This window comes from Mastigoproctus giganteus, chromosome 5 (genome assembly GCF_048544385.1).
Source record: "Mastigoproctus giganteus isolate SK-2022 chromosome 5, ASM4854438v1, whole genome shotgun sequence".
In the NCBI taxonomy this organism is placed as follows: Eukaryota; Metazoa; Arthropoda; class Arachnida; order Uropygi; family Thelyphonidae; genus Mastigoproctus; species Mastigoproctus giganteus.
This window is the reverse complement of record NC_143579.1, coordinates 161689644-161714639: the sequence shown is the minus strand read 5'-3', so window position 1 is coordinate 161714639 and position 24996 is coordinate 161689644. Positions and strand designations below refer to the sequence as shown.

Sequence of the window (24996 nt, the reverse complement as noted above, 5' to 3'; positions counted from 1 at the left end):
CTCACACAGGCTTGCAAGTTTTATGCCAAAAAAGAACCTACTAGTTTTAAGCTAAAAAAATCACATTAAGATCCCGGCTTTGCAATGAAAAAGCCGAATTTTCCTTATATATGTATGTACGTATGTATGACTCTAGAGAAATACCACAAATAGTTAGGCTTTATATCTTGAATATCCTGGTACGATTACCCTTGTTGTAATTGTTCATATGAAATAGACTTTGCTGAACTGTTTCACATATAACTCATCTAAGATTGTGATCATCATCTGTAGATCTATCGTCTGAACTTACTGGATTTGACAGTGTGATCTTTTGGGAACTGGAATTTCCATTATGTATTTTAAGGCATCCCGCTTTAAGAAATTATACTTTCCGACTATTTTACTCATCAAAAACTTTTTGGTTAGCTTATGGTGGTGTAAACATCAAAGGCATCCAAAATAAATTAGTCAGATGTACTATGTACCATTATTAAATATGTTCGTATTATGTTTCTAGTTATCTATTCATTAAGCATGAATGATGATTTTTATAGTATTATATAAAAATTGTCTTGAACAGTTTCACTCATCAACGCTGCAAATCTGAAGTCCAAATTTTGAAAGGATATACAGTATATGCTAAAGAAACGTAATCCTAGGTTTAAACCTATTTCCAAATATATATTTTTCTCTAGGATGCTGCACTAAAATTTCCGGTGCACACTTTGGACGTCTTATAGAGAAATGAATTTGAAACAAACTAAGCTGACACGGTTCACATATCTGCTATTGGTTTCAGTATAATCCAAAGTTGTCAATAAGTTCATTATCCATTCGTGCAAACAACTCAGATGAGTTCAATCTACTGAAGACGGTACACAGTTTTTGACACAGTGCTGCAGTGGGGCAATTGTTCTCTTTCTCTCTCCGGCAGTGAACCTCCATCGTCCTGTCAAAGGCAGTTAGTATTCCGTTGTGGGAGCGCCATTTTTAGGTGTGCTCTAATTCCTCTGAATGAAAATATGCGCTTCATCGCATCGTCTCGAAGCGAGTGAAGAATGCTGGGCGAAGATAATGACGCTATTTTATTGGTTTGGCGCACCTCCATAAAAGTAGCCCTACTGTTACGATAGGGTATTATTGGCACAAGACAGTGACGTCAACGAGGTATGCGGCATATCCTGAAGGCTACTTCAGGGGCCTAAAACTGCTCTTACTCCCGGGCCATCCTTCGCATTTGTTCATTCTCTTGCTTGGGACGCACGGCAGGGTAAAGCATCACCATGGTGAGTAGTTATCCGCCTCATCCTTTCTTTCCTTCCTGTGTTCAGTGCCCCTTAACGGGCTTCAGTAATGTACTTCACTCAAATATCACTTCTATGACAATCTTGACTGATATTCACCAGTAAAACCTTCTTTTAACAACTTAGTTGTACTTTCATGTGGCGGCAAAGTTTTTCCCCGTAGTTTTGAAGTGCGTTTAAGTCCGTTTATTTTGATTGCACTACAGATGGCCCTTGTTCAAATAAGCTTGACGTTTAAAGTAGTGCAGAAGAAAAACGATTCTGAGCACTCTGGATTTTTTTTTCTTTTAATAGGTGCCTCTTTCCGTTTCTCACTTAAATATTTTTTAACGAAATGCAACTGTACAAAAAATTGCTTTATGTGCTTAATGATAAGGAAATATATAAATATGTACTCCTTTGACAGCGACCACATCTTACACCGCTACCGTTCTGATAATTCTTTTGTTTTAATCAGGTGAAAATCCGTCAAGAATATCCTAATACTGAAGGTAATAAATTTATTCAAGTGGCATTCCCTGTCTAATGTAGAGGAAATGACCAAGTTAGTTGAGTTAAGTGAGAAAGTCGTAAAATGCCTCACCTAAATAAACACCCGACAACACATTTCTCATATAGGGTGTAAATACTGAAAGCAAGTCATTGGATACTGTTGCTTTCTGTTTCTGTCTTTTGAGACGAATTTACTGAAATATTTCCTGACTACCAAAACAGTTGTTTGCAGTTGGATGAAGTCCAACTGGAACTGGTACGCTGCTGTACAGAAAAATGCCGTTAAACTAAAACATTCACTTATCCCCCATAATCAGATTAGAATAATTAAATACAGTATTCAGATTTTTAACAAATGTCGATTATTTCTTTAAACTGTGGCCAATTCGATTAATAGAAAGTTATTTTCTATTTTTTTAGAAAATAAAGTGTAAAAGCATATTTAGATTTAATATTGTTTCAAATATTTATTAATTATTTAAATTTCAGGCTATTACATAATCGCAAACTATATTTTCTTTAATATGAATAAGTTACAATCTGATGTTACAATTTGAAATATTCGATGTACAGAGTTAAATAATTAATATTAGTGTTGGAGCGAATAAATCTAGCAAAAAAGCGGACTCTTTCTGCTTCTGCCAAAAAAATAAAAAAATATACCGCAATCCCTTATACTTTTCTTATCATTAAAGTAAAAAGGTGCCCCCGAATCGCCCTTGCTTATATTTCGATTTAGGAGAGGTTCGTCAATATCTTTTTGGTGATGCTTGTGCAAAATATTTTGAATACATTTTTAAATTGGTAGAATATTACCGTTTCGATTTTTCATCAACTTTTTCAGTAGGAAAGTTATTAATATGTTCAAAATAGTTAAATAAAAACGATAATGTTTAATCCAAATTTCGTATCCGATTCAAAAATTTTAAGAACCGTCTAGTCGCTATAAACACTCAAGTATAAATATTCCTACTGGAACATTTTCAGTAACGCCACGCGCGATTTCGTTAATAGATAAAATTACCTTTTAGTATACTAGAAAGCTTTAATAGTCTTTCTCCTATAAGTTCCCCCTATCTGTTCCATAATGATGCGCGAATAAGTGTTTAATATTCTAGTAGTGAAAAAATGGTTTTGGAAAAGAAACTGACTTCTGAGATTTCGCATTGAAACTTAAGGCTAGAGTAATGATCTAATTTTGATAGAGGAAGTTCAAAGAAACGTTTTTCACAATAATTACATAAACTTTCCGATTTTAAACTTATTTGTAGATTCCGTTATGTATATTTTATAGTTTTAAATGTCTTAGTTAACACTAAAACGTTTTAGTGTTAAATAAAATTGTTTTAGAACACTGAATTGGAAAATGTTATTTTTCGGAATTGGACGTTAATGTTGAAAACATTTTGGTCAGTTCTTTAAAAAAGAAGAGGCTTATCAGGTTGAGTTTGTTTTTAATATAAAAAAAAATAAGATTTTTCGTATTTAAAATAAGAAAATTATTTACATTTTAATATATTATTATAGTATATACTATTAAAAGCATATAATTGCATGAACAATCATAAATACACATTTTAAATGTGATATTTTCATATTATCATATTCCAATTCCATTATATTCAATGCTGTAAATGCATAAACGTTTTCAAACGTTTATGCATAGCTTAACGTTTAATGCATTTTAGTTTAACGTAGTTAAGCCAAAGACATTAAAAGGAAGAAAGAAACAATAGAATATCAAACCAATAGTATTTTAATAGCGATGATTGAACCAAAAATACATAGCTGAATGATTACTCTGGAGTTCATTTTATTTGGTTTCTTATTTATTGCATAGAGAAATACGTGCAGAGTAATGTATTAGCATTATATGTGTAATTTAATGGCTCATCTACAATTAGTGAGCATTCCACGCTACCGTGTTTAGTTTAGAAGGTTCAAGGCTTATTATACGATCACTTTAAATATAGCTTCTCTGCAGAGCAATGCGAGTATGCCAAGTAGCCGCTTTTCACGATTTTTTATTTATTTTATTTTATTTGTTGTTATTATTTTTTTTAATGTTCTTGAAGTGTTCACAATTAAGATATGCGTAGTTAAGCAAATATGTAAGCTTTACCGAAAATGAATAATGATTAAATGATACTGCTATTCTTTTGTTAAGATAATTTGATCCACTCTCCTTTTGATTGCTTTCGATTTTCTCTGAAACAACTGATAGATAAAATTCCATGAAAAGCGTAAAATGTTATTTTACTCTTTTATGGGCTTTTACTACATTGCGAGCACATATTTTCCAACCCATTACGTATAAGTTAAAAGATTCGTACTTATGGAATGTGTTGATTATAATATTCCCGGAAACTTAAAAGGATTTAGGAAGTAAAACCAATAAATCTTAAAACTTGAGACAAAACCCAAAATTTGCAATGATTCATCCAAATATTTTCCTTTAATCAGCCTATCCTTGACGTTAACTCAGAGCTTCAAATAAAATAATTTCATTATGAAAATTTTAAATTCAGAAACATTTTTGTTCAACTTAAATGCATTTCCCTTCGATCATCTTAGGTCTAACTATAAACTGAATGAATTCAAATAGTACAGCAGGTTGTTTCTCACCTCATCCGCCACAAATTTACCAAAATATTTTCAAGAACATATTTGCTTCCGGTGTGCTCATTAATTATAATGATTCTTTGGATCTTTGCAATTGTCATTCTCTTGTCAATGGCCGTCTCTTATTTTTATTCATCTTTCTTAGATGCGTGTTTTAGTTTACCGTGATTTGTGCCTACGCGACTGCTGAACATTGTAAATGATAATATTCGTTTTAAAATGAGTAGCCATGAAAGTTTCTTATCGTTCTCTGGTATGAAAAGAAAATTTTGTTATGAACAGTGAGCTTTTATAGCACATAGCTTTTTATGTTTCCAAGAAAAGACAGATGGAACAAAGCTTTAACGCAGACTAACGTACTTATTTGCAGAGAACAGTCTGCTATATGTAACTATAAATTTAACTATAACGCAGTTTCTTTCAATGAGAGTGTTCTAAATGGTAAAAATTAAATTACTAGGTAGTCCTTTTTCATTTCTTTATTTCCTTTATATTTATATTGCTTTCATATTTGAAACAGTTGTGTTTTCATATTTTAAACAATCTGCCTAATTTATCGTAATACGAATTAAATTAATAATATTACTTTTTAATTGGTATTCGCCTTCGTGGTTAACAGTTGGTAGAATTGCGTCCTCCCCACACGGGGTGGAAAACACCAGAGTTCGACTCCCGTCGAATATGTGAGGAATTTTTATGGGCCTTTTTCCCATCGTGATTGAGTTGGTCATTCTTTCCGGAAACTCGTGTCTTTCGTCCATCAAACAGAATTACACACGTAATTTACAGACAGTATACATGTTGCAATATGTCTTTAGTCGCCGATGCTCCTAAAACCCTATTACAACAACAGATATTCATTGGCCTGTAATGCGTTGAATAATAAATAAACAAATGCATTTAAAGAAGGCATTCTATTAGATTTAACTTCAAAGTATTTAAGCGATTTTCCGATGTGATTTGGATAGTGCTCTTTTCAAGCCCAGAAGGGAAATCCGCCTTTCTCTTCTTAGTATTTTTATTAACTTTCTGGCAACTTGCTCTATCGCTGCTTGGGTCTTCGGTGGTACCGCTTCTGACTCCATGCTGCTGCCCAGACTATTACAAATAGGACTATTACAAATCACGTGCACATTTACAGAACTGCAGGATTCCAAAAGGATTTGGCCACGTTTTCTCATCTTACATTCAAAAACTACTCAATCTCTCTCTCTCTCTTTCTCTCTCTCTCTCTCTCTCTCTCTCTCTCTCTCTCTCTCTCTCTCTCTCTCTCTCTCTCTCTCTTTTCATTTCCTATACAGATTGCAAACGTTTTCACTCCTGAAATAGTGAAAAGACTCCATTCTGGAGATCTTATGGAGACGAAAACAGAGTCGCTTACTCTTTATTCAGACTTTCAAACGAAAAAGGTATTCTTGTAAAAAAGCAGTCCTCCTGCAAATCAAAATACTTAAATTTTTTTTTTCTTTACAAATGGGACTTGGTAAACGTGACCGAGGAAGAATTACAGGAACAAAAAGTTGTGAAGGCAAATAGTATTAAAATAACGAGAGATTGTTAACTCATACACACACGCGTTGCACTTCGCCCATTTTTAATATTGCGCTGTTTTGTGGCATTATTATTAATTGTATGTACATTTTTCTCATATTTTAAGATTAAGTTGCATTTGCATTACACCGCAATATTAGTAACACAAACTTAATAAAAACTGTATGAACTGGCAGACCAAATTTAAAACTCCTAAACTTATTCCACTTTCAAAGCGACTACAAATTTATGCGCATAATTATTAAAACCAGCTAATAAAAAGAGGATTTGCCACCATGGACACGTGCTTTATTATTGGCTAATTGGAAGTGAGAAAAAATGTGAGAGCAACTAAACATAATGAGCTGAGCCATGGCTTAATGTTTTAATATTCCAGTAGTAGAAAGTCTGAAATTAACGGAGTAAAAGAAAATTCGTTCCATATTTTCATTAGCGGAAAAAAGCATACCCTAAAAATAAATTTTTTGCGCATGCACCGTTCTTCTCTCATAAAATATGTTTTGTTGTAAAGGAAAACTTTTCAGAGGAATAATTACTTTTGAACTGTCGTGAACTTTATTTTTTAACAAGAGTTAGGAATTACTTTTTTCGTTTAGGAACCACAAAACGTTAATTAAAACCTGCTGATATTAACAACAGGTTTTAATTAACAGCAAACATAAATGACATAAGTGTTCATGATATTTTGCGCAGTACTGTGTTCGTGTTTTGTAGCAGAAAATAAACTGTGTTTATGTTCTGCTCCAGTATAACACATGTTGCTGCACCTCCCTACACATGCAGTCATCGGATTTATCGTCGTCCACATCAACTTAGTCAGCACCGCACATCGTCGTTTGGAGAGGTCTAGGTCCGATTCCTGTCAGAGACTAGAAGAATTTCTGAACTCCTCTTCACTTTAGGCTGTAGTTATCAGCTCTTAATCAAATGGATTGGGTCCCCCCCCCCGAAAGTTACTTTGAGAATAAGATGTGGAAAAACCGAGTATTGATTAACACTCTTAATGTCGTGTTGGTCTTACTGATTCTCTTGAGCTTCCGTAATAGACCTCAACGTTTTCTTCCATGGCCAAAGAGTACTGGAAATATCTATTCAGTTTGTGTGTAGTTAGGGGTGATCACTCAGTTTGTAGTTGTGACCCGACATATCAGGTGGACATACTCATTTGGAGAGCAATGTTTTCTGCAAATAGAGGGAGATGTAACCCTGATAGCAATGCGCCTCACCCTATTTGAGTAAGATATCTGTTGTCGATAATAATATGTAATAACTTAATCATTCGTGTTCGGGTAGTATCAGTAATTTTTGCATTTATTTCGGACTAAACAGCTAGCGGTGACGACATGAAACATCACGTCCAGCACTTCCTCCTTATATTGGAAGGGCTAACCGAAACGAATGAAGTTGAGGGCAGTTCTTCTAACAACTATTTTTATAAGCAGATGTTTGTAATATGCCAGGTTTTTGTCATGTTGTTTCTGGTAATTAATGGTTTTGGTGTTGTGTTCCCCTCCTTAAGGGAACACAGCAGAGTTTCGTAAAGGAAAATCTTCATTAACTAATCTGAAACTATCATCAGGTTAGTTAAACATGCAAAGCAATATTTGCACCAGAACTTATAGTCATATCCATGTATTTGCCTTTGTATTTTTTTCCGGTGCAAATGTGTGTTCACGAACGAACCTGCATGTTGTGAACCGGCTTAAAAATGAAATAACTCGCAGTGAAGATCTTGCTCCCTCCGCCATTGGATAACTACATCCTCAATTAAGGGTTTTAGAAATCTCTCTGATTGTCGGTGGGAATCGCACTCAGCTCTCCAAACGAGTGGTACGCGATATAAAACAAAGGGCTGTAATTGTCCATTTCCTGTTTACTTTGATAACCAGATACTTTAGAGAGAATCTGAGCGGGGACAGTAAAATGAATGAATATAAAAACAGGAGACAAAACTGAGAAAAGTTATAGCCTGGATTGTAGATAGGAAGTTTCCCATATAACCACCGAGTTGTTACTCACTGGAATAACTTATCCCCAATGTAGTTCAGGCTGGCGACTTGGATAAATTTAAAGGCCAATTGTATCGTCACCAACGGAAAGAAAGAAAGAAAGAAATATGATATGTCTTTACTTTACCTTTCTTTTTGGTTCAACGCCTAGCTCTCTTACACAGCATGGCTAATACTAATCACTAGCACAGGTTTTTTTTGGTAAAATGGAGGTCTACACTAAACTACTTACAGCCAAAAATATAGGGTCTACGCTCTCAGCCAATAGTTAAAATCAGTACGGTGGACTACTACTTATAGAAGGAAAATTTGGGTTGGTCGGCCATTATGCCTCAAGGAAAACACTGGCCCTCTCTACATTTCTGATCTGACGAAATTAATGGTATCAGTGAAGTAGATTTGCCAAAGAACTCTAACACCCAACCCTCTTCATGTTCACGGTTTGGACGATACCATTTGATCAACTTTTCTGCTCTTGGTTAGTGTTTAGTCTGCGCTATGTACTTATCGTTATAATCTCATACAAATTTTGCCCAATAAACACTTCCACATATAAGTTAAAGAACCATATTTCTTTCCTTTCTGTCCTACTGGCGTGGCTAATGTGGAACCCTGGGTTCCCCACAGCAACATGTCCTACTGGATAACTGGTACAGTGTCTGTTTGACTTGGCCTATTTTTTTCCGCTTTACTTAAATTATAATATTTTTCTTTCATTTTAATAAACAAAATGTAGCAGATACACCTATTCTTTGCATCAGAAATTCTATTCATCAGATCTGCGCCATTAAAATCAAAACCAAACCATTCACAATAGAATTTACTTTTATGAATTTTTAATATAAATTTTTATTTAAAATAAAATAGTCATTTTAGAGCCTACTAAAGAGCATAAACTATTTTGTTGAATATTTTAATAAAAATCACTTAATCGGAAAGTAATTCCTTTTCATACCGTGTAAAGTATAAGCTAAGGAATTCTCCATTGTAGCACGTATCGCAAAAGGAAGATTAAGAAGAGAATAATTAAGTCTTATCGCATAAGGCTGATATATCTTCGTTATCCATTTACAGTCAATTATAGTAAATTTTAAAATGTTAAAACTTTTGTTTAATGTCAGCTTCGTCGCCTATGATTAGTTCAATTATGTAACTCTCTCGCCTTAATCCGATAAACAACTTGTATAATAGTGTATAAAATATTTCAATAAGGTTTAAAATATTTAGTGTATAAAATATTTCAATATTTGAGACTAATATCACACTGACATTCCGAGGCAGTGATCTAGGTATTTTATTTTTATTAAAGCATAAGACTTCTCTCTTAGATTAAACAATTCTTTCAAATCGCTGTGAAATACAGCAATGTAAAAACTGTCCTCCACTTTTACAGAACACTCGAGAAAGCGTGCAGCACTCGGAATTTCTGTAATTTATTACCTAAGCAGTTATCTTCGAGTAATTCTACATTTATCCAAACTCATCACTTTCAAATTCATTAGATTTTGTCATCTCTGACAGAACAGTGGACTCGTCACTCGTTTGGAGGAATCCAGGTCAAATTTCTTAGGAGAGGAGTAATTCTTAAGGGATTTTTAGTCAGACATGGGTTTTAGTTAGTCGATGAAGAGACTAGAATTTCTCTACTGGGTATTTCAACCCACATGGCTTCCAACTCGACCCATGAACATATACCTGACATGACCTGACGCCAGATCAAAATTAATTTGATTCGCAAAAAAATAAGCAACCGACCATCATGGATTTTTCGATAACAGTCACTAAAGCGTGTTAACTGTTTATAGAGTAATGGTTATTTATTCAGTCTATTCTGCTGTTTTCACAAGTCATAATATTAATTTCATTTTTGTCCATATAAAGATATCACTTGTACAGGGAATTTATTTTCGGAGGCATAAAATAGCAGATGCGATATTAAGTGTTTTAAATATCAGATATTCAAGTAGTCGAAATGAATGAATCAACTATTTTCTGAAGTATGTTATTCTTGGCAATTCAACCTGCTCCGAGTGCTTGGTTGCTGATTTGTCGACCAAGGTATTTTTAACACGAGTTGGAGGGCAGACACGGACCAGCTAGTGATGCGAAAATGCACCCTCTATCTGAATAATAGGAAAACAAAGGGGGGAGCTGAGAAAGGAAACGCCGAGAAGAAGCATAGGCGTGCCGAAAATAGCTCAACCAGTATCTTCTTTCTGTTTGGTGTTGAAGAGAGGGAGACCACAGTCCCTAGAGCCTTTTTTGGTCTGCTGCCAAATTTAGAACCTATCCATTTCCTGAAGCAGTTACGCTGTTTTGTGTAACGCTGGCAGTAATTGTATATTCTGCTATGGCTGAAAGAAGTTCAATTTCAGATAGCATGCTGAGAACTGCTTTCAGTATGACAAACAAAAATAATACCTATATATCATCACATTCCCGGCCTAAAGTCATTAGCAGTTAAAATTACAGAAATACTTTTAAGAATTATTGATTAAAATCTTAATTAGGAAATTGTTGCTTATTTAATTTCTGTACTTAGGAAGAATAATAGTTTCAGTCAAATATTGTTATCATTTATCAACAAACCCATTGTGGAGTTATTGATAAAAGACAATAACCCCATAATGAAATCGTTCGTAAATAAAATAGAAATCGCAGTACATGTCGTAGAAAAATGTGCGTTGAATATTATGGCTGAACCAATTAATATAAGTTTTCTCTAGCATTTCAGTCAAGCGATTATATAAAACGATTTAAAATTAATCTGCTTATTTCATCTTCAGAATTTCAATTATCAATGTGACGCGTGTATATATATTTGCATTTGTTACGGCAACACCATTTAAAAGATTCTATGAGGATAACATGAAGAATGAGAGCAAGGCATATTTGGTGATAAGCCATTAATGGTCACTGCACTACTTAGTAATTGCCTAAGGGGACAAAAGAAAAATACATAACAAAGACCTATTCATGGATTTCCAAGAGATAATTTATCTCAGGATTATAAATATACTACAAAAATGGTAATTCGCGAAAACTACCCAACTACCCGTTGGCTCAGATTAGTACGTGTTCCTTCCCACTCGCAGAAGAGAGTTGAGACCCACTCGAACTGAATTGCTTGATCCGGGATGATAAAATGGAGTCAGTTGTTCATTATAAAATGTATAAAGTGCGGCCTAAAAAGTTACCTTCAGCTGGAGAGAATGCAGGGGTCATTAAAACCCTTGTAACATGTTGCTAAGGGACAGATCTAATATAGAACTGAATATAGTACATAGCATGGCTTCAGGTGATTGTGTGGTCGAAAATCGATGATCGCAAGCTCAGCATCTTCGGGGTAGAAAGATTGTCTCGAAATGAGATCGACAAACCTTATGGGCTACATCTCTGATGTGATAATTCGACCTCATTTTAATGCCACTCACATAAAGCATCCCTACAGTTGATCAGTACCCACGAAGTAAAAAATACGGATATATTTTTATGGACTGGTCCGCACTGTGTCTTTTAAGCTTAATTCCCTAGCATACGCCTGGATTAATACTAGAAGTAGAACTGTAGTCGTGCTGGCTGTTCATCTACTCCATATGGGAACTTAGGAGGGATCGTATACGAAATGGTGCTTTACTTATCTTCATCACTAATTGATACTTTTATTTTCTCAGTAGCTGTGAGAGGCCATCGAAGGAGGAACTTTAGTCCACTCTTTATACACTGTGGCCAAGTTAGTGTCTGGAGTGGGTTGCACACTTCTCATTCCAGAAACAGGAAACCGTTCATAGAATACACGCAGTTTACAGAAAATATACCAACCTCTTCTGACTTTGTTTATCGTGAGAATGCCGTGAGGGGTACTCATATTCTGTATTACCATCATGCTCCAACTGTCCTTTCGTCGTTATATATTTTTACACTTATGCTTATTGATCAATTTTTTTGCTATTTTGTTTGATTATATCTTGCTAAATACTTATTAAAATACAGGAATTTAATTCGAGTTCACTTTTCAATGTTCTATACTAAACCTTTGGAAACATATAATTATTTTAAATTGTTCTCTTTTAATTATTCCATCTGTGTATATAACTCCTCTCTCTCTCTCTCTCTCTCTCTCTCTCTCTGCACTGTAAGTGAATTGCCTTGTGTTTATTTAAGAAATGCCTTCGCCAGTGAGTAATGAGAAGAGAAGAATTTCAGACACGTCACAATAAAAATACAGGCTGACGAAAGACACTGCATTTAGACAGGGACAACTAGAACGAGGGATAGGGAGATAGCCAACTAAAACGAAGCCAACTTCCTAGATTCGATAATTTTAGAAAGGTGGAATGTGCATTCTGCGACCCATGACAGTAAAGGAGTAGAAAACAAACCGATGGTAACTTATCTGTATGCTGTGAAGGCCTTTTTGATTTCCTCATTGCAGACATTTGCACATTTTTATTCAGGTGCCCTGACTCTAATTTTCATTCGCACTATCAAATTTTCAGTTGTTCCTTTCTTTAAGTGTAGTAGCGAAAAGAATCTTACAAACTGACCCACAAATAAAACAATACATCGGAATTAAATAATATCAATTTGGAAGAATCGCCTTTGAACACAATTCTTGATTATGTCAAAGTTGAAAATACGCATATAGCTAAACACGCACTTCACTGTGTAAAAATTGGTTTCGTTTTATAACTATTTTTCAGTTATTCTCTCTTTAAGAAATCCTGTCTATTCCAATTTCCATCTGTCTGCACATTGGGCAGTAATTTGGCTTTAAGAATAAGAGACTGATTATTTAATCCACGGAATAGTCCTGCCTTAATTTTAATCTTAGTTGTTGCAGTCTTCCAGCGCTTTCCTCTTCTCGAAATCCCATTCGAAATGTGTACACTTGTGCCATTGACAAACCCAACTCGTAGAAGCAGTACTGAGATCATTTCTTGGTAAATCTTTGAGAGTGGTCGTTGTAGTTATTTGGACTTCCTTGTCTGAGGAAATGCTGGCTCTTCAGCGCAATGGTTAACTTTGGAATAAAAGGCATTCATAGGGAGCGGGAGTAGGACATAAGGCAATCGTGCTTGCCTTCCAGAAACTGGGAAAAGATACAAACATCCCAAATAATTACCGTTCTGTTGCTTTGGTATGCGACTTGTGCAAAAATCTTGGAAATGATAGTCAATGGCCGCATTATGTAGGATTTAAAATCAAGTGGCCTCCTTTCCAGGACAGTGTGGCCTCCGAAGGAACAGTTCAACACTAGATCATTTAAAAATACAGGGATCATCTTCCCGAGATGGTTTCCTTAAATGCGATCATCTGGTTTTGGTCCTTTTATTTTTATATGGAAAAAGCATGGGACACGACTTGGAGATTTGACATTTTAGAATACATTCATAAACTTGGTCGGGCCACCTAGTAATTTTTATTAATATTCTTTGTCAATGCATATATTCTGAGTTCGTGTGGGGCGTTCGTCTCTCTCTCTCCTCTCTCTCCTCTCTCTCTCTCTCTCTCTCTCTCTCTCTCTCCATCAAGGGGACATAGTTCCCCAAAGATCTCTTCTAAGTGTTGCGCATTTTGCTAGCAAAATTAATTCTATTAAATAAATAACTTTTTCCATCTTTGAACAGTGCCCTCTTTGTTGATGACTTCAATATTTTTGCCCAGTCATGCAACATGTCGGTCATCTAAAGACAATTAGCCTTGGACCACATTAAAAAAAAACACAAACACATCAAAACACCAAAGGTATATGGTAATGTGCGTTTCATTGTTTTGGTAATTTCCTTTTAAGGACATTACACGCTTTATCAGCAATGAGATAAAAAACCTCATCCCCTTCTGTCCCGGGTTAAGCAGATGTTAATTCATGCTTTCATTATCTTGAAGGTTGGTTTGTTTCTGTGTCATAATGACTGATTCCTGGCTCATCACAAACAATTACACAATCAATAAATTCTTAACCGTTTCTTTTCAAGACGCGGTGAAGAATTTCGTGTTAGCATTTTCTGCATACTTCCATTCTCGCGGATTTGTTTTTCATCAGATGTCAAATAGCGTGGAATCCAACAATCACATGTTCGCTGTTGTATGGTATGGATATTCTGCTGTTTAGCTGATGGAGTGTGATTCTTCTTTGGTCTTCCAAAATCTGCGCTTTTGCAGTTTTTCTGGAATGGTGGAGGTTTTTGGCTGTCTAAGCCAAGAATATTCAGCCACAGATTTTCGACCTTCTTTAATGCACTTTCACTACTTAAATTTCAGCTTTCTTTAAACACGCCTGTACGTAAACCTCTGGAATTTATGGAATAGCTCATAACAAAGTTTCCAAACATTCCATTTTGCAGCTTGCACTTATAGCACATAATTTAAACCAACTTTGAAATTGCTACTGCTATACAAAACTTCAGAACTTGCAAACTACCATCAGTTCTCCGAAATCTAAGTAGGTGTTCTGTGGCGTAGCCATTTCGGAAATTTTTCGTAAATAATCAGCCTGTTTATATTAAAATACAAACTAACTGCATTATTAATGTCATATAAAATATGAAACATAGACAAACTGGATTTTTAGGCCAGTGACTGTATTGTTCCTTGGCTGTATATCGTTCCTTTTAGTAAACTGCTCCAATTCACATGATATTGTTAATATTATGTCCGAGTGAGATTCACCAGTCGATTTGCCGATTATTTCTGAAATCCCTTTCACAAAATGATAGACTATTTAGCCACACTTTGGAATATGACAGTCAATATCTGTTATTGGAATATTCAATTATATGGGTTATATTTCTCTTATTAGGCAGTAATGATAAATTATTAGAGAGCACAACCTATTCCGAGGGTTTCTTTGTTTGAATGTACTTCATTTTTAAGTAATCGTAAAGGAAGAAGTACCCAAGGTCAAAGACAGTTTCTGTGCATTCAATGCACTGAAATCATGAGAGAATTCTCATCCCCAAAGGGAAGCGCATTCTCGTGGCGAGTTTTTGTGTAGAGAAGGCTCTTAGTGGACACAGTTATGACTATTGATGTTCTTATTGAAGTGAAATATGCTCTCTTTCTAAGAATTGTAATCGATCAAAAAAACTCGAATTTCGTCATGGTGAAACATTTATCAGAAAATTCACTGCGCTCGTGTTCTGGAAGAAAACGCTTCGAGTAATCCTCATTCAGAGCATGTAGCAGTGGGAGACGATAAATCTTCAAACATTGTAATTGTGTCAGAATCCAAGAAGGTTCGCCTCTTGGCAGGGCTTTCTAAGAGAGCAGTAAGAATGCTTTTCCTGTTATCATTATTTCTTACACATCCACGTCTTCATTTGGCAGTCGCCGGTGGCATATCCTGTTTCCTTGAACTTTTTTTACCAATCATAAAAAAAAATTTTTCTATTCGCAAATCACCTGAAGAGAATCCTTGGATTTTCCATTTGACAGTGAGGAATTGCTTCCTCTAATAGCATAAAATACCGGGGCGTGGTTACATCTTTCTAATTCAAGTTTGAAAAAGTATTCTGCAATCTTAAAGTTAGCAGCTTTCGATTATTTTCATATACACCGTGTATTTCCAATGAAAATTGTCTTTCAAAATGATGTCGGTGGCATTCTGAGATCCATTTCAAGACATCTGAAGCGAACTTCTTACTATGAACTTGAAGAATTATGTGTAGACTTTTTCGATTCGCTATTTGCGGAAGGAAGATGTAATTTTTTCACTCGATATTTGCAAACCTACTTAGAATATATATTATTACTCTTAATTCCAGTCAATTAAGGGCTCCGCGGGAATTTCTCATGCAGGTCTGAATGAAAACTTTCACAATTTAGAGATAGAGGGCATGATGGTGGTGCCTCGTCGCTTGAGTTGACTTATCGAAGTTCCAAGTAAGGAAACAAATGTTTTCATTGTTTCCTTAGAAAGTAAGATTCGGTCAGAAGTGAATGGTTTAGGTAGAAAACGCTTCAGTCTACCTTAATCAATATATGCGTTAATATCGATGATGCTAATAAATTACATGCAAATAATTATTTAGATCATCACATATCACGCGCTTTCTCCTTTTTTTTCTCCCATTAATGTCAAACCTGAACTATACGAAGGATCTTTATTTTAACATTCGAATATCGTTGCTTTAAGATTTCGTCCAAATTATCCGATTGAAATATTCTCTGGCCTCGTTAATGTACAGAATTCAGATTGGGCTAGATTCCATCAGCGATTCGAGATATTTGATGGAATATCATTTTGATAAAACAGAATTCCAAACTTTTCCAATCTGTTACAAGTTTAGAAGTGAATGAGCATGCCCATTACATTACGATAATTATAGATTTGATTTTCTTTCACACATTTTGTATTCTCTCATCTTGCGAGTTAAATCGTCACTGGATCGCAGATGATGATAATCAGTTGCAAGCATACTTATAATCAGGGCGACACTAGTAGCACAACTTGATATATCTGGCCAATACAGAAACTCGATTTCGAAACATGAGTTAGTAATAACAATCGAACGTAACCATCTGACTGGTTCGGGGCAACATATTACAACAGCTACACTTCTCGTCTCCCCTCTGGGACCGTTTATATGTAATGTAGTATCAGAGCAGTTTAAATATCTAGGAGCTATTGTGCAGATGGATGGTTCATCTGAAGATGAGATTACAAGGAGGGAGGAAAAGTCTTGGGAATGTTGAATCCAATGTTATGGAGTAATAATATTCTCCCAAAACCCAAACGATTACTATATAATGCAATTTTTCAGAGTATCTTACTATATGGATATGAGGTTTGGACTATAATGGAAAGGCAAAGAAAGAAATTGCTAGCTGTCGAGACGGATTTTTTAGAAAAGATCAGCCCGAAGATCCAAACTAGGAAGAGTTAGGAATGAAGACATAAGAAAAGCAATGGACGCCCAAATAAATCATCGACGAAATGGAACAAAAAAAGATTATAATGGTATGGACACGTTATGAGAATGGTGGGAAAGAGATTACCTTCAAAAGCAATGGACTGGAAACCCCCTAGAAGGAAAAGGAGAGGAAGACCCTAGAAGCACATGGATGGAGGGAGTGAGGGTAGCTATGGAAAAGAGGAAATTGAAGAATAGAGACTGGGAGGACAGAAAAGAGTGGAGAAACAAAATTAAATTATAAAAAAAAAGTTAAGTCGAGGATAACTGTTGATAAAAAGGATAAATCCAAGAAGTAGTAGTATCAGAGCAACTCATTGCACATATCACAATCAGAGGGATAAGTCTGAAAAAAAGGTGAGGTAGAATATGCTGATGCTTGTACGAAATTAAGCAAACTGTTTTCTGTGAATGGTAAACGTTTTAACTAAATATACTATACTCTTTTCCATTTGGAGCAGTGCATTTTTATTTAAAATGCGTAGTACAATAAAGGCACTTCTTGGTGAGCAGCGTCCACAACATGATATTGATAAGAAAATTTAATTCTGCTCATGGATACTTATAAAAGAGGCAATTAACCCAACCGCTTCAATTTTATTTCCGTATCCCTCAAAAAGTTACTTGAATATTCGCATAAATAAATATACACTATCTGAATGAAATAAAATGTGGTAGTTCAGTCATTTTAAACTCAATATAATCGAATAGGAATTATACATATTAATCTTAATAGCAGCTACCATGTCTATAGTTTATTTATGGTGCGTTTAAGTTAACTTTTCCTGTGGGTCTAGTAGTATTGTTCTATTATTTACCAGTTCTAAATCCTTCTTTTTTTTTTACCAGTTCTAAATCCTTCTTCCATTACATGGATCTTTCTTTAATGCAAACGGGATTATATCCTACATGAAGCTAAGAACCTGCCAGTATGAATCCTAACAAAAGTCCACAGATAATATTTTATGCTCCAAATACTGCAGTATTATGCACTTTGTAATCCACATTTTCTATTTTTGCGTTTCTACGCTGTAAAAATGTATTCTGTAAGCGATACATTTTAAAGTATAAATAACTACACAAAAAAATTGGGAGTTTTTCTTTCATTGAAACATTCAGGTCATGGACATTAAGTACACTTCCTCACACTTCGGAAGAATTTGTCTTGATGTCACATGGCTTTGTGCTTCGCCTTTTGTCTGAAAGTTAGAAAGCTGAAGAGTTCGAAAATTGGAAGCTATTTTGTTCTTCCATCTTTGTTGTTCGAGGAGTTCCCCCTGACACGCGCAGGAAAAGTCTAAGCTGTGATTGCTGGTAGATTCTTTTATTTGACTAAAAGTTGTAGGACAGTTTTTCTGTTAATCTACTTTTCCTCACATCTAGAAATTACACCATTAGTGAATGAGAAGTAGTATTGATAAATAATGTTTTGTAAGGTGTCAGTCACAACATAATGCAGTTTATATTAGCTGCGTATTACATTATATTATTAAAGGGAAAAGCGGTTAGCTAAATTTCAAACAATTTGCTCTTAAATAAATTGAATATCAACTAACAATAAAAATATTGTTCCAACTGGAACTTTAAAATTGCAAACAGTGGCTTTTATTTAGGTGCTTACATTTTTGTTAACTATTTAGCAATTGTAAGGAAAGAAATAAAATTTAAATGAAGTGAAATATGTTATATTGCACCCACTCAACTTCGCTATTTTAGCTCCATCGTTATTTTTTTACAATGTTGCAGTAGGACACTCGTATTATAAAAGACCTGACATTGTCTCTGGTTAAGAAAGTGTATACAGGTCTGGAAGCTTCACTTTAGGAAGGATTTAGAACTGCTACACCGAGTGCAGAGAAGGGCAACCAGATCCGAAAAGATGCTCTTAACTATGAAGGCTTAGTTCTGCAAATTGCAGCGTCTGAAGACCTGGCACCTGTGGGGTGATCTGATTGAGATGTTTAAGGCATTGAATGGTTTGAGTAAGTTGAATGTGAATGGCATTCTTTCTCTTTCTGAGACTACACACATGAGGGGGGCATAAATTCAAATTGAGGTAGGATTTTTTCAGGATTAGATGTGTAGAAGTTTGCTTTCAGCCAGCTAGTTGTTGACTTGGAACAGGATTCCATCTGTTGTGGAAGTGGATGATTGGAATAAATTCAAGGAAGAACTAGACCGATTCTTGGAAGGTAAGGATGGTTGATGTGTGTGTGTTGGCTGATTCTATATAAACTTACTTTCTTGCATAATTTTCCACTACACTTGAGTGGCTTTCACTATGAATGGAAAGATTTTTCTTAATGCTTATCCACCCAGGCTCGTGACAGAAGAAATAACTACTCTCATGCTTTGTTAAAAGCATTTTTCCCGAAGGAATCCTTTTAGTCCATGAATACTCCCTTATACAGGGTGTCTCAAAAATACACAGCATAACTTGAGGAATGAGTTCCTCATATGTAGACAATAAAAATATTTTATATCAACATAGTTCCGGAAATGCTTGGTTCCCGAGTTATTAACCCGAATGTCTTATCTCCCGCAGGTGATTTCCTTCATCACAAGGTATTGACAGAATCTGGTGGTTTTCCATCCCAACCATGTACTCAAATCAGAAGCAAGCGGATATGCACTTTATGTGCGGTTTGGCGGACGGCAATGCTCTGGAGGCTCGTCGTTTGTACCACAAAAGGTTCCCAGAACGAAGATATCCAGACAGGAAAACGTTTGAAGGTATCCATCGCCGCCTTTGTGAACATGGGACCTCGTGCTGCCGACAGAGGACGACCAAGATCTACGACTCCTGAAGTAGAGGAGGAGATTTTGGATGTTGTGCATGCCACTCCTGGAATCAAAACACGCAGAATAGCAATGCAACTGGCTGTTCAACGTTCTACTATTTAGAGAGTGTTGCGAGAACACCAACTGATGTGGAAACTCTCCGCAATCGAATTGTGGCAGGTTGTGAGACAATACAAAACATGCCGGGAATTTGGCATCGTCTTCGCGAGTCCATGAGACGTCGATGTGAGGTGGACATTTTGAACAATTACTATAAGGTGATGTGAACAGTTAAGTGTCTTAAACAGACCTTCAGAACTCGGAAACTAAGCACTTCCGGAACTATGTTGATATAAAATATTTTTATTGCCTACATATGAGGAACTCATTCCTGAAGTTATGCCGTGTATTTTTTGAGACACCCTGTATACAGTGTTATCAGATTTCCAAGCTTTTATGAAGACGTGTGGTAGAACTTCGAATGATGTCCTGTATATATTCATTTTCCTACATGCAGTGGCATTGGGAAGCTTGTAATAGCCCTGTACTTTATGCACTTTAAAACTTTCTGTTCTTAGAAAAAATTAGGCACCTTCGGGATTATCTCTTTAATGACATCTGATTCTGACCATTTCATTGTACATTTTTATGCTCTGCATTAATTAGATGCTGCTGGAATTCATTAATTGGATGTTTTCCCCAGGTTTGACTCCTCCAGAAAAAACTTTCATAATACACCGACTTTTAAATAACACAGTGCCTTGCGTTATTGCCTTTGGAGCTGTGTACAATCTACTGTTCAAAGTCTGTAATAGGAGGTGACGAACCTCTACTTCACCTTTACTGATAATGAATTACATGACAGAACTTAAGTTTCCTTTATCGTATTCCAAATTTTGTGATGTGCAGCTAATGCAGTCCAACCACAGTAAAATCAGTGGAAAAAAAAAAAAAAAAAAAAACCAACAAAAATCCTACAGCAAGATCTGCTGAAAACCAACTGCATACACCTTCACAGTATACATCAAGAAATGAATCGAATGGATCCACTTTGACTTGTAAATCATCACTATGATGACTGATTTAAACATTTGAGGGAACTCACTAGATGCTCGTGGAATCCAGGCATCACAATAGCATTTTCTGTTGACATTTCTGAGAGCGCAAATACATATTTACGATCGAAAACAGACATGCTACAGGGATAGCGGTATTTCCCACATGTTCTATGCTGCAGAATTGCATTGTGTCGAGCTATCACTGAAACAAGTTGATAAATTATCTACCCCGTATATGCAGTATCTACTTTTAATTCCGATTAGGACAATAATAATAGTAGTAATAATAATAATAATAAAAGTGAAATCCTGTTGTAACCAAGGCCATATTGGCATTTCACGGAATGACCTTGTAGACCAAGCTAACCCAGAATTTTTGACAATATATGCAAATTATAAAATAATAATAGAAAAAAATTATAAATAGCATTACAAAAGACCGGCCATTTTAAATGGTTACAAATTTGGTTAACACTAACCAATAAATTTCTCGATTAAGAAGAAGCCATAATTTTGACACTCCAGATTCAAACAAAATCGATAAGTAGTAGTTGAATCCAGGGCACATTTCGGTCATACATATTTGACCCGTCTTTACCCGGAAATTACGTCTCCTCCCCCTCCCAATGTCTATACTGTATCACAAACAGTATAGCTAAGCTCATCGTTGTTAAGTATGTTCGTTAACCAGACAACTACTGTACAATCTCTGTCGAGGGATAATTAAAATTATCGATTTAAAAAGGAATGACAGAAACCCAGATGATGTCTTCAGATATCTAAAACATAAGACCGTCTCATGATAGCATGCAAAGTCAACTTTGATAACGCATCTTTGCCTTAGTAGTTCCGCCAGGCCCTCATACCAACCATTTTGCTTTATGGGTAACCATTTTTATATTGTACGGTCTCAAGGTTCTCTGAGGTTAACAATTTTCTTTAGAAAATTGATATTCTTGTTACCGATTTACAAAATATTAACGCCTAACCGTCAAGAAAACAATTGAGAAATTGTTTCTTGATGGTTAGCATGAATATTTTCTTAATGTCATTGTCTGTCCATTTGCATTTCTTCTGAGCTAAACTTCGTGCTGTTTTGTTTATTTTTCTCAAGTACTGCATTTTTATCTGTAGTGGCTTCTCTGTTCTGAAGTATTTAGAACTAATTTTTTTTTATCCAATGCCTGCGCTCCATAGGTAATATTATTATCATTTTTTTGATATTATTTATGGAGATTTTCTGCCTTCTATTTAGATACTTTATAGTTATAAATATTGGACACAAGATTCATTGAAGACTAGACACATTCTTTCCTGAATCTGTTCCAGGAAATATTTTCTGCAATATGGCATAATTTAACTTAAGAAGTTGAATTTGCTTTCTGAATATAAATGTCCCAACTTTTTTGGTGGGTTGTTTGTTACTGCTGATTTCCATTATTTTTATTTCTATTGTTTGTAATAGCTCAGGCTATAATTTCCACGACCGACCGAAACCGTGTAAAAAAAATTAAATATTTATCCAGTTAGTATAAAGAGCATATAAACTAAGGAATATACAAAATATATATTAAAAGACATAAAACCATGGATAACATAAAAACATGGATAACTTCCTTTAAAACGTGAATTCGGCACCCAAAGACAAAACCGAGTGCAAGAGGTGAACTATATTCACTGGAAAAGGAAGGGGGGGGGGAAGGATTCATTCTACCACCCTTTTCGGTTGAATATGCTATTAAATAAAAATACCTTAAATATGGTTTGGTGTAATCTGCTAATTAAGTTACGCACATACCTTTATTCTTGTTATCCTTTACATCTATAAACTTTTAATGAAGAGCATTTTCATATTTATTGCTGACAGGGAGACGAAGAAAAGAAGGAAAAGAAGAAGAAGAGTAAGAAGAAGGAAGCAGAAGGTGAAGATGCTCCCAAAGCCCCGTCTCAGAAGAGAAGGGTCCAGAGGTCAGGATCAAATGTGTTCGCCATGTTTACCCAACATCAAGTGCAGGAGTTTAAAGAGGTAAGCCGTTTAATTTTCTCGGAAGACATCACGATACATTGCTTGAATTTGCATTTCTTCATTACCATCACAGCCTTTAAGTCTATGGCGTTACATAGGATATATAACAGAAGTTTAAGTAGAATATTAAATAGAAACACCAAAAAATAAGCCTCGAGGCACTTAGTGAACAGTTAAAAGAATTATCGAACAAAAAAGCATGAAGACTACAAAATTACACCTGAGGCAACAGGTTTATCGGATACGAAAATAATTAGTTACACGATGCACTAAATACAGTACTTAATTAAAAAAAAACTTGACCAGTTAATTACACGAAGGGAGAGTGCATTCTTAATCACGATAAATCTGAAGAGGCGGCAATATTAAACGCACGGCCAATTTGACAGCATATATTGCAACGCAACGATAATGCAGTGCATACTCTCTTTATTTTTGACATAAAGCTATGTCAAGGAGGTTTCAACAGATAACCTTCGAGAAGGGAAGATTATAAAGTTTGGAGTGTCAAGATGAGAAGGTCCACAGTTGACTAGTTTTTGTGGATAAGTGTCCTTTACACTCTAAAGAGAGGTTGCAGAGTAATGATGAGTAGAATGTGCTAGTTACGGTTTATGATTACACTTTACCTGCATTCTTTACCCATGTTGGTCTGTCTTTCGGCATCAGGAGTTTGTGCCATAGGTCATATAGAAAGAAATATTAGCAGTTTAAGATATTGTTTGCTGGAGTGTAAAGGATTTCTCTCTCTCTCTCTCTCTCTCTCTCTCTCTCTCTCTCTCTCTCTCTCTCTCTCTCTCTCTCTCTCTCTCTCTCTCTCTCTCACACACACACACACACACACACACACACACACACACACACACACACACACACACACACACACGTGTAATAGTATCCAGTATAAACGTATCCAAACAGCTGTCAAACCGCGTCTAATTACAAATGGCGGATCTTATAGGTAGGAAATTGACAAAACTACTTGCAAAAATACCCCCACAACCTTAAAAGAATTTTTCACATTACATTCCATGAAAGTATAGTTCGCTCTCCATGTGTCACACGTTTGGAAAAGTCCAGGTTCATACTCTACCGGAGACGATCAAATTTTAATGGATTGTTCTATGGAGGAAATGGTTAACCAATCACAAATGGAAGGAATAGTTTTCCTGTTAGTTCTTCTAAATTTATTAGCGTGGAAAGCATGCAAGCCGATCCTTGAAGATGTACTGTCGTTTATTAATACACGATAAATCCTAAGAACTGGTGCATTATAATAGAAATAAATAATGCAATAAAACACCAAATAAACCTCCACTAATAGAGCAGTCTGAAAAGTTCGTTTATGCATCTTTCACGCTATAAGTCTCTCAAAGGCGTTTGTGCGTGTGTATATATATAGATATATTTGTATATGCAAGGTAGGCTCAATGAGTAACGCACTATAAGGTGCAGCATCTTTATTATCTGAGATATTGTAACAATAATTGACATAAAATACAATCTTTCAATAAAAATATCACTCAGTGTAAGGATCACCACACTCGCTGCATTTTCTCCAGCTTTCTTTCCAGTCAGTGCATGGACTTGGTAAAAATCATGAGGCTGAGGTTTACACTCAATGTTTAATGTCTGAAATGAGTTCCACATTGCTCTAAAACACCTTAAGGAACCCAGCTGGGCGACCTTTTGCTTTGCGTTATCTTGATGAATCGTGATGTCCTTCAGATTCAGGTCAGGTCTTTTGGTTTTCAGAGCTCGATTAAGATTTGGTATTGTTGCACTTTACCAGAAATCGATAAAAATTATGCCATTTTGATTCCATATGGTCGCCATAAGTTTTGGCTTGTCTTTTACAGGTGATGTCGGCTGTGACCATTTCATGGTTTGTGAGCCATGCTCTATCACGTGTGACGATCAATTTAAAACACTCAGGACCGCCAGCACCAAACCTCTCCAGAAGATATTCACAAATCTCTTTCTTCGTAGCAATTGCTCGTGTAAGCAGCTTAAGCAACCACCGAGAACAGATTTTTCTCTAACAGGTCTGTCGATGATGGTCAACATTGTTCCCTTTCACATTTTCGCAGCGTATATCACTTGGCTCGTGGTTATACAACTGTTATTTCGAATGAGCAGCTCAATGAGTTCGTTTTCACTATTTGTGATAGACGTTGGCCTTCCAGCTCTTGCTATGTCGAAATCGCCTTCCAATGTTGGAGCCATCTCTGGTATTACTTCGATCAATTCTCTGGT

At 35.6% G+C, this 24996-nt stretch overlaps 1 protein-coding gene across 1 annotated transcript in view; it reads left to right on the top strand.

Annotated features, from left to right (window-relative positions):
- The first annotated feature begins 1121 nt into the window (after window positions 1-1121).
- LOC150085800 (myosin regulatory light chain 2-like) overlaps window positions 1122-24996 on the top strand; it is a 39887-nt gene continuing 16012 nt past the window's right edge. The window contains exons 1-2 of the mRNA XM_090374256.1: window positions 1122-1268; window positions 22582-22740. Of these exons, the coding sequence (XP_090230382.1) occupies window positions 1266-1268; window positions 22582-22740 (162 nt within the window). The 5' untranslated portion in view covers window positions 1122-1265. The remainder of the gene's footprint in view (window positions 1269-22581; window positions 22741-24996) is intronic.